The 13,851-nt window shown below is 36.7% G+C and overlaps 1 protein-coding gene across 10 annotated transcripts in view; it reads right to left on the reverse strand.

Moving 5' to 3' along the window:
- Rgs7 (regulator of G protein signaling 7) overlaps nt 1-13,851 on the reverse strand; it is a 544,505-nt gene that overhangs the window by 21,571 nt on the left and 509,083 nt on the right. For all 10 annotated transcript variants that reach the window (XM_023710286.1, XM_004626815.2, XM_004626816.2 and 7 more), the window contains 5 exons: nt 12,082-12,180; nt 10,976-11,037; nt 9,901-10,011; nt 8,149-8,274; nt 2,387-2,573 (listed from right to left, as the gene is read on the reverse strand). In XM_023710286.1, coding sequence (XP_023566054.1) covers nt 2,387-2,573; nt 8,149-8,274; nt 9,901-10,011; nt 10,976-11,037; nt 12,082-12,180 — 585 coding nt within the window. The remainder of the gene's footprint in view (nt 1-2,386; nt 2,574-8,148; nt 8,275-9,900; nt 10,012-10,975; nt 11,038-12,081; nt 12,181-13,851) is intronic.

The raw sequence follows: 13,851 nt of genomic DNA on the forward strand, positions 1-13,851 counted from the left end.
AAAAAAAAAAAAAAAAAAAATCAAATAGATTATATAACTATTAAGCCTAATGATTATATAATATTAAGCCTATATTACATAAATATTAAGCCTAATATTAACTCCTAATGAGTCTGCAAAGTTCTATTTACTTATGTAGGCAGTACTGGGGATGCTACCCAGGGCCTCAAGCTTGCTGGACAAGCATTTTACCACTGAGCTACACTTCAGGCCCTGTTCTATTTTAATGAGGAATATTTGTTGAGAAAGAAGTTAAACAAAGAAAAAAGTGTATTCACTGGGTTCGGTTTTGGTCTTGGGAGATTCTGTATGGCTGACTGCAGTGCCGGGCTACTTAAATTTTCCTTGGCCTCTCTGGTCCACTGAAGTAACAGTTAAACATAGTCACCAATATTTGTGGGTACCTTAGATGTCATAATCATTTCTTGTTTGGATAAAAGATGTATTTTAACAAACAGTTCCATTTGTTTTAAACACACCAGGAGAAATCTGAAGTTAACTAGAATCCAGTCAATGTCATTCAAACTTAAGCCTTAAGATGTAGTCCAAAGTTGAGCTTTAAGAATATGTTTAAACTTAGTTCTGCATCACAATTTATTTGAAAAGTGAAACTATTTGGTTTTGAAGTTAAACATTTTGGGATTCTGATCCTATGTTGCTCAAGATCTACTACTTACAAACAGTTTACGTTCAGATCAACTTGTTCATTCATCTGATTCTCAATTTTCTAACATAGAAATAGCATTGTGAAAATTAAAGAAATGTTAAATAGAGTAGTTTGGGGTATGTTTACTATGTACTTTTGTGCACTTGATTATGTAGAGGGATACTCCTAGGTGCTGACCTACCTTAGTTAATTTAGACCTTACAAAACCCCAAAGAGATTACCAGATATTATTATATTTGAAGAAACTGAGGCATGGAGAACTGACGTACTTGTAAGATGTCATAAGCAGACTCAAATCAGAAGACAAGCAATTACTTACTGAACCTGAGTTCTAAACTTTACACTGTGTCTTTTCTCAAACAACATCAAACATTGCTGATATTCTCTCTTTGAAGACAGGATAAAAGTATCCACAAAAACTGGAGTTAAATAACTGAGTTTAATGGAAAAAAAGTCCAGGTTGAAAGTCAGGTAGTAATGTTTTATGTATGAAAACATTCTTTTTTATTTTATCGAGGAGTCTGTTAAACTAGAATATTTTTTAGTGTCATGGATAGTAAAGTAATGCTTTGATAAAAACTTCAAGGAGGGGTATCCAAACATTTTCCATACTGTAGACTATTAGAAAAAGGCTTGACATGTTTATCTTGAATTAAAAGAAAGATACATAAGAAGAGAAATGAGCAACAGGGCCTGAACTTTCATCTGCTTTCTGTCATGTGTCTTTGTAAAATGCAATTATTTCTCCATACAAGACCACAGCTTAAGTACAGGGAAAGGCTGGCTGTCTGGTTAGCTGTTATAACCTGTGTTAATTTTCTACATAGTGGCTCATTATTCTAAGGCAAAGCCAAGGAGAAATGTGTTTCCCACCAAGAATGAAAATAGGAATGCCATTTATGCGTATCAGTCTTTTCCATCTATATTTTATGTCTAGAAACGGTGTTATTAAAAATACTTTCAGGACTAATACTCTTCCCTCAAAGTTTAAAATATTTTGAAAGATGCATGTCCACATTTCAAAGTCAACTTCAGCATGTCATTAGGAAATAATAACCCCCTCCTTACAATTTCTATTTTTCTACATAGCACTGATATTTCTCTCAAAAAATAAACTAATTATTTCGATAGAAGTAATTGAGGTTTTGCTTGAGAAAAAACCCTGAAAATTGGTCTTAAAAATTAAAATGTATTTCCTTTATTATTTCCATAGATTTAAAAACTTAAAAAATTAACACATTTGTGAATTTATCTTTCAGCTGAGAAAGAACATGATTTGAGTTTGACTGAATTTAAGTCTTATGAAAGTTATGAAAATTTAGTTATGAAAATTCATGATAACGCATAATTTAGGAAAGTCAGAATCTTAGAATCTACACATAGAAGATGCACAAATGCATAACACTGATGCCTTTGTTAGTGTTTGCCCAAATACTGCATGCCAAATATAGGAGAAAATAAAGTAGAAGATTTCAAATATTTAAATATATGTCCTTCGCAAAACCTCATGAAAAAAATATTTAAATCTATGAAATCTCTAAAATCTTTAGAAATCTATTCACTTGAAGTGTCTTCATTTTTGTTGCTAGATAATTAAGTTATATACAGTTGCTATGCAAACTGAAAATACTACAAAACATTTGCTAACTACAAATGAAAATAAAATTGAAGTTTCAGAGTCGCCCATATCTCAGGAATCCTTCGGTGTTGTGTGCCTACCTGAGCATCTTCAAATGTGTATCGTCCGGGTTCCTTTACGTTGTGTGTTGTTTTGTCATAACTCTTAGAATCCAAGTTAATGGCACTGGGGGCCCCTGGAGCCAGAAATTCTTGCCATATTTCCTGAACTCGCGAGGGCACCTCTCGAATGGGTCTTTTCTTCAGGTCTTCCACCGCAAGCCAGAACCTGTACAAAATGTGACCTACAGTAATTACCCTGAAGGGTCAGGATCTGAAAACTTTTAGGATAATTCCCGACCATATTTTCATTATCACTCACAAAAGCAAAGCCACTTCTTCCTGAGTGCTTGCAGTATCAGGTCTGTACTAACTTTCCCCGGAATAGCTGTATTCAAAGATAAAATAATTCTTGAGAAAGGAATATTGAAAACCATCTCTTTTAAGTGGTTGTTATTCAAAACAGATCTGCCACAGCCCTGATACTATGCAATGTTAATTTTATGGAAGTAAAGTAGTGCTGTTAGAAAATGACTTATTTGGAAGAGGAATAAAAGGGGAATTCAGAGTGTGAGCACAGAGTCTCTAATAGGGGGAGAAAGTAGTGTAGTATAAGGTATTCTTTGGGTATTTTGTCAATTTGAGCAATGAAGATGGGTATGGAGAAGAATTTCTACTCTCCTTGAGGAGGAGACTACCAAGAGGCTTTCCTGGGGATAAAAAAAAAATGCCTGGAAACAAAATCAAAAAATAGGGTCAGCCTGATAGTTCAGTGGATTAAAGTGCCTGCTTAGGTAGAGCACAGTGGCCAGGGTACAATCCCCAATGTGCTGTGCCAGGCCTGCCTCTGGGGCGCACATTGATGGCAATTAAGACTGGGCATGGTGGCGTGTGCCTATAATTCCAGCACTTGGGAGGCTGACAATAAGAGGATTACTATGAGTTCGGGCTACATAATCGGACTCTGTAACCCTGTCCTTAAATACAGGGAGAAAAATGCCCTACCAGAAAAAAGCAGGTCAATTAGCTAATTTTGTATTAATTGAAAGAGTCAGAGAATGAGAAAAGCAGCAATTTTTTTTTTTTTTTTTTTTTTGCAAGCAATTATTTGAAAGACTTAAATATGCAGAGGTATAGCAGCACTTCCTAACTGGGGGAAAATACATGCTGACTTCTGCACATTGCTGTGAATAACCCACCAAGTATGCCTGCTTGCTTCGATCTGGTCCTACTCGCCACTTTCTGCATTGTTATGAAAGTCCCCTTTCTGAGTGTCTTTATGAGGTCCAAGCAAAACTGCAGTGAATGCTATTGTGGGTACCAGCCAACACAAAGGCTGGCTTGTGCACACCGCACACCCACCCCCCCCCCACTCCTGGACCTGGCGCTGTGGGATTTCTGGCTCTCCCCCAAGTAAAAAAGACCAGGAGTGGCGAATGTTTTGAATTCATTCACAGCTTGGAGGCAGTCATCACTGCCCAGTGAATGACACTCAAGTGGCAGGACTTCAGAACTGCTTCAGAAAGTGGCAAGAATAATGGGGTAAGTGTGTTTAAAGCAAGGGGAAGCCTTTGAGGGGGACAGTGGCACTGTGTCTTTTGCTATAATAAATTAAAAAAAAAAACATTTAGTGTGGTTTTTGATCATACTGCATACACTAAGAAGGTGCTGCATCTGGTATAAATTTAAATAATGAGCTTATGTTTTTTTCGCTGGCTCTCAATTTTATCATTTAGGATAGATCTAGAAATAACATTGAAAAGATAGATGTAGATATTTTAATAATTTGTAATGGAAAAAAATGCCTGATAAAGGAACTATGACTGTCCTCCCTGGATAGGATCGTAAGTCAGGTAAGTGCTGTTGCCAAGTGCCACACGAAAGAACCACTGGTAACAACCCACGCTGGGTCCTAGCTGACCTTATTTACCAGACCTGCCATGCATAACTTTTGGCTCTTCCCCAAAGCTAAAATGACTGTGAAAGGTAAATATTTTGGCTCAGTTCAAGAGACGAAGGCAGCCATGCAGAAGCAAACCGTGCACACTCTGCTGTCTTCGTTCCAATCACTTTCCTCTTCTGTTTCTTCCCCCCTCATCTTCCCCTTCTTATCACCAGCTCTCAGCCTACAGGTCATTTTTCCTAGCACAGCTTCACTGCCTGCTACACTACGTCAGGCACCCCTCTGTGCTTCTACCTAACCATTCATCATGTCGCGTTGTGACTTCTTTCTTGTCGGCATTTGCTGCTAGGCTATAACTAACCCAAGAGCAGAAGCCACATTTTTATCTGGCTACATGATCCTGCTAAGGCTCATCACTTGTTTACTTCTTCATCATGATTTTCATGGTATCAGGATCTTCACAAAAATTTTGAGAATGAGAGGAAAATCCACCCCCTCATTCACTAAAATGCCAGAAATATCAGATATCAGCTTAATTTGTACACATTTTTTCATTTCACTAATAATGATGTAACTTAAGTATGGAAAATGTTAATCTGTAGGCCCAATGATTTTTTTTAGCTACCATAGGTCTTGCAAAGGTGTTCCTCAAGTATTTCTATACACTTTTCATTTTTTTTTGTTTGTTTTTTGGCAGAACTGGGGATTGAACTCGGGTCCCTGCGCTTGCCAGGCAAGCACTTATCCACTGAGCTATCTCCCTGGCCCTATAAACTTTTCTTAATTTGATTAATTTTATTGGTACAATTTAGATATACATAATGATGACACTCATCATACTTATTCATGGTATCAGAATCTTTACAGAGATTTAGAGAATGAGGAAAAAATTTAAATAATTCATCATAGGGAATTTGTACCTGTATATGATATATTTTGATTTCTCTTTTTTCCCCAATCCCCTCCCCTCCCTTCAACTCTTCTTCCCCTCCTTATTTACAAAGCTTTGTTTCCATTCTATCATTTTATTTTTCCTTAATGTATTTGGTACAGGGTCCCACTATACAGCTTGGACTCGTAGTGATCCTCCTGTTTTCAGCCTCCCCAGTGCTAGGATTACAGGCATGTACCACCATGCCCAGACTTGGTCACTGGTTCAGCATGCACCCAGAGGTGGGGCCAGCATGTCTGGGGATCAAACCCCAATTCCTGTGCTTGCCTAAGCAGGCACTTAGTCCACTGAGCCATCTCACCGGCCCTCTATTTTATCATTTTTATTTTTATTCTTTTTTCTTTTCCCTTCCTTCCTTTTCAGAGTCCCCCTCCATAATTTCACTTTCCCTTTGAACAACTGCTTCCTATTTAACAATGTATATATTTTGTTCCTTATTTACCCTCTCAGATTCTCACACCAGGAAGACAATGCAATATTTATACATATGTATCTGATTTATTTCACAAAAGAGTATGTTACGGTTTGTGTCCAATTGTTCCCCCAAAGCCTTATGTAGTCACTGGGACAGGCTTCTAGTTTGTGATGAATTCATGATCCATGAGGGGATTATGGGTATAAGTGGGAAATCTGCATACAATAGAAGGAAGAGAGGCTTGCTAGCTGCCGCACCCACTGCTCCTTTCCTTTGCTCTTCCTTCGCTCACCTTAACTGCTGCCCTCTGCCATGTGCCACTCTGCGTTGGAGCCAGATGAGTATGAAAAGAAACCTCCACTAACTGTGTGCTAAATAAACCTTTCCTTCCCTAATTTTAGGTGCTGGGTATTTTATCCCAGCAATAAGAGAGAAGTAATGGGACAGAGTATGATCTCAAGGTACATCTATTCACCTAGAAATGTCTCAAGTTTATCTGGAGCATCCAGTACAAAAACAACAAACTCACAAAGAGAAAAATAAGGGAAATTATATTTTTCACAAGAGCATAAAAGAAAAAAAGAAATACTTAGGAATCAATCCAACAAAGTAAAAGATACATTGAAAAATACAGATCTCCTCTAAAACAGGGATCAAAGAGGATATCAGAAAATAGAAAAATATCCCTTACTCAGAGTTAGGAAGAAGCAATGTAGTCCAAATGGCCATACTCCCAAATTAGAACACAAATTTAATGCAATTCCAATCAAAATACCACCAGCATACCTTACAAAATTACAGAAAACAGTACTAAAACTTATTTGGAACCAGATGAAACCAAGAATAGCAAAAACAGTTCTCAGTAACAAAGGCAAGGCAGGGAGCATCATAATCCCTGACTTGAAATTATACTGTGAAGCTACTGTGATAAAAATAGCATGGTACTAGTGGGGGCAAATCCCCCCCCGCCAAAAAAAAAAAACAACCAAAAACAAACTAGACCTGAGGATCAATGGAACAGATTAATTAATTAATTCATTTATTTGTTGTATTTAGTACAGTGATTCTCCTGTTTTCAGCCTCCCAAGTGCTGGGATTACAGGTGTGTGCCACCATGTCCAGTCTCAATCGCTACCTCAGAGTGCCCCAGGGGTGGGGCCCGCATAGTAGGCAGGGGCTCGAAATCCTGGCCCCTGCATCTGCTAAGCCTAAGCAGGTGCTTTAATCTGCTAAGCTATGTGGCTGGCCCAGTGGAATAGATTAGAAGATGCAGACACAACTCCAAACACACTCAGCCACCTTCTGTTTCACAAAGAGACCAAACACATTCACTTGAAGAAAGAGAGCCTCACTAATGAATGGTGCTGGAAAAACTAGCTTCCCACATGCCAAAGACTAAACCTGGATCCATGTTTATCATCATGTACTAAAGTAAAATCAAAATGGACCAAAGATCTAAATATTAAAACAGAAGCACTAAATTTGTTGGAAGAAAGAACAGACCTCTTGAAGATACAGATGTATGCAAATATTTCATGAACAAATGAATTTAGCTTCCTCCATTTTTTTTTTCTCATTGCAGTAATGTTTGTGGCTATCTTGCCTCTTCCTTGAGATATGTGTCAACTTTCTGCACACTTCTGAATTATTTGTTGTTGGTATCTGTGAAATCTCCTGAAAAGAACATGATAATGCCTGGTGCTACTTAGTTCTAATGAAAACAAATGAATGCTGAGACCTTTTCATAAGTGAATTTCACAGGACTCTGTCAGTCAAGGAAAGGTAAAAATAGAACATCAGATTTCAAAAGAATAATGAATGAAAGAGCTGATGGAAAAACAGTTTCATGTAGGGAAAAGGTATCACTCACTCAGGTGATCTTTATAGATCACATTTAATAGAGCTATTAAAATCCACTCCTGTGTATTATTACATTACTGAAATGCTGTTTCCAGATGCACCTTAAGTTAGAAAATTCCAAAAATATATCAGGATGTTTATAACAGATGGAAGAAGTAGTGTCTTGGTCTCATTAACAGCTCAGTACGGCACTGCTTCCAAATGTCCTGTGGCTATATTTAAAATTGCAAAGTAAATGAGGGGCCCTCAGAGTTTTGTCTAAAGATATCTGATTGAGGTATCCACTCTTTTCTTTAACTTACTTGCAAACAGACAAAACTTAATAAATAGGTGATAGTTTAATTTAACTGTATAAATACAACTGGCCATTCTCCAGCTTGACAAATATTGTTCTAAGAATCATGCTTTTTTATGGAGTCCTTTTAAAAAGTATGAAAATGGTACATTTTTAAAAAGCCCAGAGGCAATTTGAAATAAAATATTATAAATAATTGGTAATGTTGAACAACATTTTCTTGGTTATCTCCAACTCTTTGGTTAAGTGGTAGAAACTTAATAGGTTCATAATATCAGGATACTGGTAGAAGACAAATGACTCTGCTCAATCTAAAATACCTAGACACATCCTATCGTGTCTTTGGCTTATAGCATAAGAACAGAACATTATGTCTTACCTTAGATTTTCTGAGCTGAATTCTGACTCTAGAAATTTAAGGAACTGTTCTCTCCCAACTGGGTCTTTCAAGGCCTCATCCATGCCAAAACCCCATCGTTTTACCCTCTGTTGGCTTGGTTCTTTGCTTTGGGATATAAAACAAAGCCAATTCCTTTCAGTACAATTTTTATTTTTTAACTACAGTTCTCTTCAAAATCACGCATACCTTAAAGTTTTCATCTTTAACTTATCTTTCAGAAAAAATATGCCACTGATTGTTTTTTATGAAATCATAATAATGTATATGTTAAATTAATAATATTTTATTAAATAAATCATTATAATAGATGATTATTTATTTGATAAACATTTATTGATTTATACATACATTGATCATTAGATGCCAAGTAGTATAGATAAAATACCTTTTAGGGTGTTTTTAGTAACTTGGAGAGGTACATACTATTATTTTCATTGTAGAGATGAGAAAACTGAGGCACAAAAACAATTATAATTTTCCAATGTCAGATAAATAATAAGGGGCAAAGACTCAGACATTCTGACCCACAGCCTCATTTTTTTCTTTGCAGTACCAGAATCGAACTCAGGAGCTTGCACTTGGCAGGCAGGTGCTTATGCTGCTGAGCTATTTCCCCGGCAAACGTCATTACCTGACCACTAGTCACCTTACTGTCATGGTGGTATGTTGTACTGGGGAAAATGCACTGCTAATAGTAAGGCCTCAAAGCTTAATTTATGACTGCTGTGATTAATGTGACCTAATCCTCACTCATCAGTGACATTTTGGAGATCTAGCTGCCTTATCTGTAAAAATGTATAATTTGTGGCTAAAGAGTCTTGGGCTCATCAAGTGCTGCAGATCCATGGCTGACAGTCCATAAATGTAATTTAGAGAGGTTCTACAGAGTACTGAGCCTTTGTTTATACAGACATGAATTTTGTGTGCTTCCTTCAACATTGTTGCTATGGGGTCGGTGGGATAGCTCAACCGTCTAAAATGCCTGCTTAGGCAAGTTTAGGTAAGCATGCAGGGATCACGGTTGATCCCAGCACCACATGCCTCACAGCCCCACCCCTAGGGGGCGCTGAGTGGCCACAAAAAATATTGTTTCTAAGATGCTTCTCAGTAGCTCATGAAGAAATTAGGAGTCCTACATTATAAATTGGTGTTCTTAAGTCAGTTTCTTGTCAGGTTCTCATAGTGTTTATGGTAAATTCAGTTAGTTTAGACATGCTTGTATTGGGCTTAAGTAACTATAGATTTAGCCTTCATTTTATGTGAAAATATAGACATTTGTGGCTGTGGGTTTTCAAAGATGCTAACAGCAATGAACTGAATTTCAAGGATTGAAGATTTGAACATTAATACATCTTGAAACTTGTACTATCAGTGGCCTTTGGTCACCATCATTTTACTCTCGACTTCTATGAAATCAAATTTTTCTGTTAGATTTCTCATATGAGTGACTGGTTATTCCAATTGAATGGTGAGCTCTCGTTCCATCATTGTTGTTATAAATGGGAGAATTCCACCTTTTTATGTTTGAATGGTATTCTATCAGCAATACAAATATTAATACAAAAGCAAATGATTGACATTTCAAAAATCATTATCTTGCAAAGAATATTATGTCATGGGACAATTTAGATAAAAGAGTAAAATCATTTTTACAATTTATTCTCTATAGAATTTTTCCTAGTATATTCTGTGAAATAAATGAATTTGGGAGGAAAAGAAAATGTCACTCACCTTGCTTCAAGTTCCCAGAAAGTAGTATCATCAGACAGCCATGGGTTGGAAGGATCAGGTGGCACAAGAAATGGGTCATATTCTACATACTGTTCTGTATAACTTAGCAGACTATGGAGAAAAAAAAAAACCCAACACATTTCTATCTTTTTAGTTTTCTGGCTGAAGATATGCCAGTCCAAAGTAATGGAAACAATAAAAAAAAAATGTCTGGCTAAAGAATCACTCATTTATAGAATAAAACACAATGGAAAAATTTCATGTTTCAGTGACATACATAGAACAACTTATTGCGCTTTTGGCAGACAGATGTGGTTAAGTATCTCTTCACTCCATGCAAGGCACAAGTAGGCCACACAGCAGGCCCTATGGCAGGCTGCTAAGGGTCAATTTTTGTCCTTGGCAAATAGGTTCTTCACTTACAGGAGAACTTATTTTAATTAACATGGAGAAAGAATTAAAAAGGATTTTTTTTTTGGTCAGAAGTATTTATGGGAATTAAATAAAAGAGGAATTACTGATAATTTTTTTTTTTCTTAAAAAAATTCTTAAACAAAAGTTAAAAGAAAATGTGGGGGGAGAGGTAGGATTTGGTATTGCCTCAAACTGAAAAATATGAATACCATTAAGAACATTTAAACGAAGAAAAGGTAAATCTAAAAATCTAAACTTAATTGAAATGCTAAAGGTATTCAATAACAGAGTAGATTGCAAATGTTTAAACAAATACACAGATATTCTCTGAGTTGCCAAAACAGAGCTGGCATATTAAGTTTCACGTCTCCCACCAAGAGTGAAAGAACTTAACTCCTTGGGGTCACTGTCTGCATCTTAGTTTTGGTTGCACAAAGATTTCACCTCTAGGGAATTAAAACCATAATGATTATGCTGCTCTGAAACTATAACAAAAGAGCATTTTGAATGATTTCAGAGTTAAGGAGCAAAATGACATACTTCTAGTGCTATAATTTTATTTACCTCAATTTCCTCCTCTCCCAACAGTTCTCTTACTATTTTTTAAATAAATTTCTGTTATGACAAATGTAAAATTTATAATGGCATCTTGAATACTTACCTGTCAGCAACCTTTGACATTTTTAACCGATGTCTATCTAACTGTATTTGCCAATATTTTATCTGAAAAGATTACAGAAGCAGTTATGTAAGGAAAGCATCACAATTTCTATCTCTAAGTTCTTATTAAAATCTATTTGAATATAACATAACTAGTGTATTTATATAATAGTAATGAGTGTGACCGATGTGCTTGCTTAACAAAATATACTTTATTTGAAAAGTGTCCTGAACACTTTTAATAAAATTTTAAACATTTTATTATCATGAATAATCAGATGCAGATTTACATTTCCTTACAAATACTTATTTCAAAAATAAATGTATTTGTATTTGCTTCTATAATTTTAAAATAAATCCTACCTCCTGGTATAATTCCCATCAATGACTTGTGTTTAGATAGCATTTTGCCAACTCATGAAATAGGTAGGCTCACATGCACATAAACAGATACTGAAAAGTTTAACAACTTTCTGAATTACTTTTCTTTCAGGGCAAATGTAAATATGGCACAAAAGTACATGTTATGTTCTTAACAAACCACAGTACAATAAAATGTTAGGAGAAAAAAGTCAAAGGAAAGAAAAGCTCAATGATTAAAACAATAAAAAGATATAACTGTTTTTTCTATGAGCTATCAGTGCTTATTTTGAAATATTTCTTAGAGCCAAAGTATTGATCAATGATTTATTTGTGTGTGTGTGTGTGTGTGTGTGTGTGTGTGTGTGTGTGTGTGTGGCTAGCTCAGCCCACCAGGGGGCGGGGCTGGCTGGTGGTCAATGATTTAGAAAAATGATTTTTGAAAAAGCAAAAGAGGCAATGGTGTTGATAGGGACAAACTCCAAAAGATTTGAAGAAATCATTTCTGTGGTAACAAGCATAAGCACTTTTGAGCTAATCATAGCACATCATTAGATATGAGAAACGCTGCCACCATGGGCTCAACCTCTTATCTTCTCATGGGCAACAATTAACTGAGAATATTCTACCTGAGACAGCTGACCACACAAGTCACCTTTCAAAATACCCACTATTTACATTCACTATCTGGTCTTCATAGCAGTTACTCTGCACATCTATTATGGATCATTTTACAGTTTTACCCACCTGTTGGTGTAGCTCCTCTTCTGTAGGAGGTTTAGTTTCTGGTGTGGGTGTGTGGGTAGGACTGTGACTCCTAATGTCATTTTGTAAACCATAGACAGACTATATTAAAATAAAACAATATATTAGGTTGAAGTTACCACTGGAAGTGACAGACTTTCTAATTACATACTTTTCCAGGAACTCAAAGCTTATTTGGTGAAGCTTTGTACCAAAATGCAAAAGGCAATGCTATAGTAAATATCATATGCATGTCTAAAACAGAAGCACAGCTCTTTCAAAATGTGTGTGAGATTATACACTTGAACAGGATAATTAATTACATGTAAAAATATGCTGAGAACACTAAGTGGGGATGACAAGGTTAAGCCACATTTACTAATTATTGATTTCAACATAAAACAGAGGTGGATACAAAGTAGCATAGGAATGTATCCAACAGAAAATAAACAGAAATTGATTATCATACAAAACTGTGCAGGAGCACTTCCCAGAAGTGGGTTAAGAATTCTGACTTGGTTTCTGCTGGTATGGACAAAGGCAGCCCAGAGCGTTCTGATTTTCTCTTTTCAACCCTGAGCTGTCTGCAGTACTAGCCTTGCCGCTGGGTACATCTGCAAACATAGGTGGCTCCAAAGGCTTCCCATGGCTTTGGGATTCTTAATGCGTGCATTAGTGCTTATTAATTTGCCCCAAAGACGAAACCCACTATTTAGGACGACTCTATTTAGAGAAAGACCCATGGTTTCATAACTATAAAGAAGGACCTGGAGGCTGAAGAGCTGAAGAGAGACAAATATCAGGTCAGGTGAGCAGAGAAGCCAACTTACTTTTTCTTTAGTATCAAATTATTTTTATTTTTATAAAACAACAAAGTATTTACTGCATATGATTGAGAGCTTTTTCTTTGGACATGAGGGCAAAAGGCAAGAGCATAATAAACATGCGGGCACCAGGCAAACTGAAGAGGTGCCAGGTACAGTGTGCAAGGGAACTGGTAAAACAAGACCAGAGGGGATGCAGGCAATTAATGGGCCCCATTCCTGGCTCATCACTCCCTCTAAGTTCAAAGTTCCAATGGGCTTGGCTCCTCCTCTACTTTCTCTAGGTCCTCATGTGCTGATCATTGCACTTTGTTTCTGTACCTGAATCCTTTGGACTGGATTTTTCTCCTTTTGGGTTTCCTCTTTACGCTGCTCTTCATGCTTTTTAAAAGATTTCAATTTGCATTTAACTATTTGGATCACTGAGTCTAGCCTTTCTTTCTTTCTTTTTTTTTTTTTTTTTTGGCAGAACCAGGGATTGAACTGAGGCCCTTGTGCTTGTCAGGGAAGCACTTATTCCACTGAGCTATCTCCCAGGCCCCTAGACTATCTTGCTTGAGATCCTTTAATCCTTCCTCCTGTCCTGTCTCTAACACATTAGAACCCAATGCCTGTCACCTGCCACCATTCCTTACCACAAAGGACACCTCCTTCTCATTCCCTATTCACAGGGTTGTACTAAGTGAGTTGGCCTTGCTTCATTCATTCATTCATTCATTCATCACTTTGCTTTTAGTCTTGCTACATACTGGAAACCCTACTAAACATTAAGGATATAGAAACAATTAAATATGCTTTTTTTTTCTCCATTGGAATTTACAACCCAGTGGAAAGGAAACCACAATGACACAAATACAAGGTAGGAATCAAACATAAAATGAATGTTTAAATTTTTAAAAATTGTTACAGTGCAGTCCCAGCCCAGGCGCAGCGTGGGCCAGACCCTCTC

The sequence above is a fragment of the Octodon degus genome, unplaced genomic scaffold (genome assembly GCF_000260255.1).
Source record: "Octodon degus isolate 3935 unplaced genomic scaffold, OctDeg1.0 scaffold00017, whole genome shotgun sequence".
NCBI classification, from domain to species: domain Eukaryota; kingdom Metazoa; phylum Chordata; class Mammalia; order Rodentia; family Octodontidae; genus Octodon; species Octodon degus.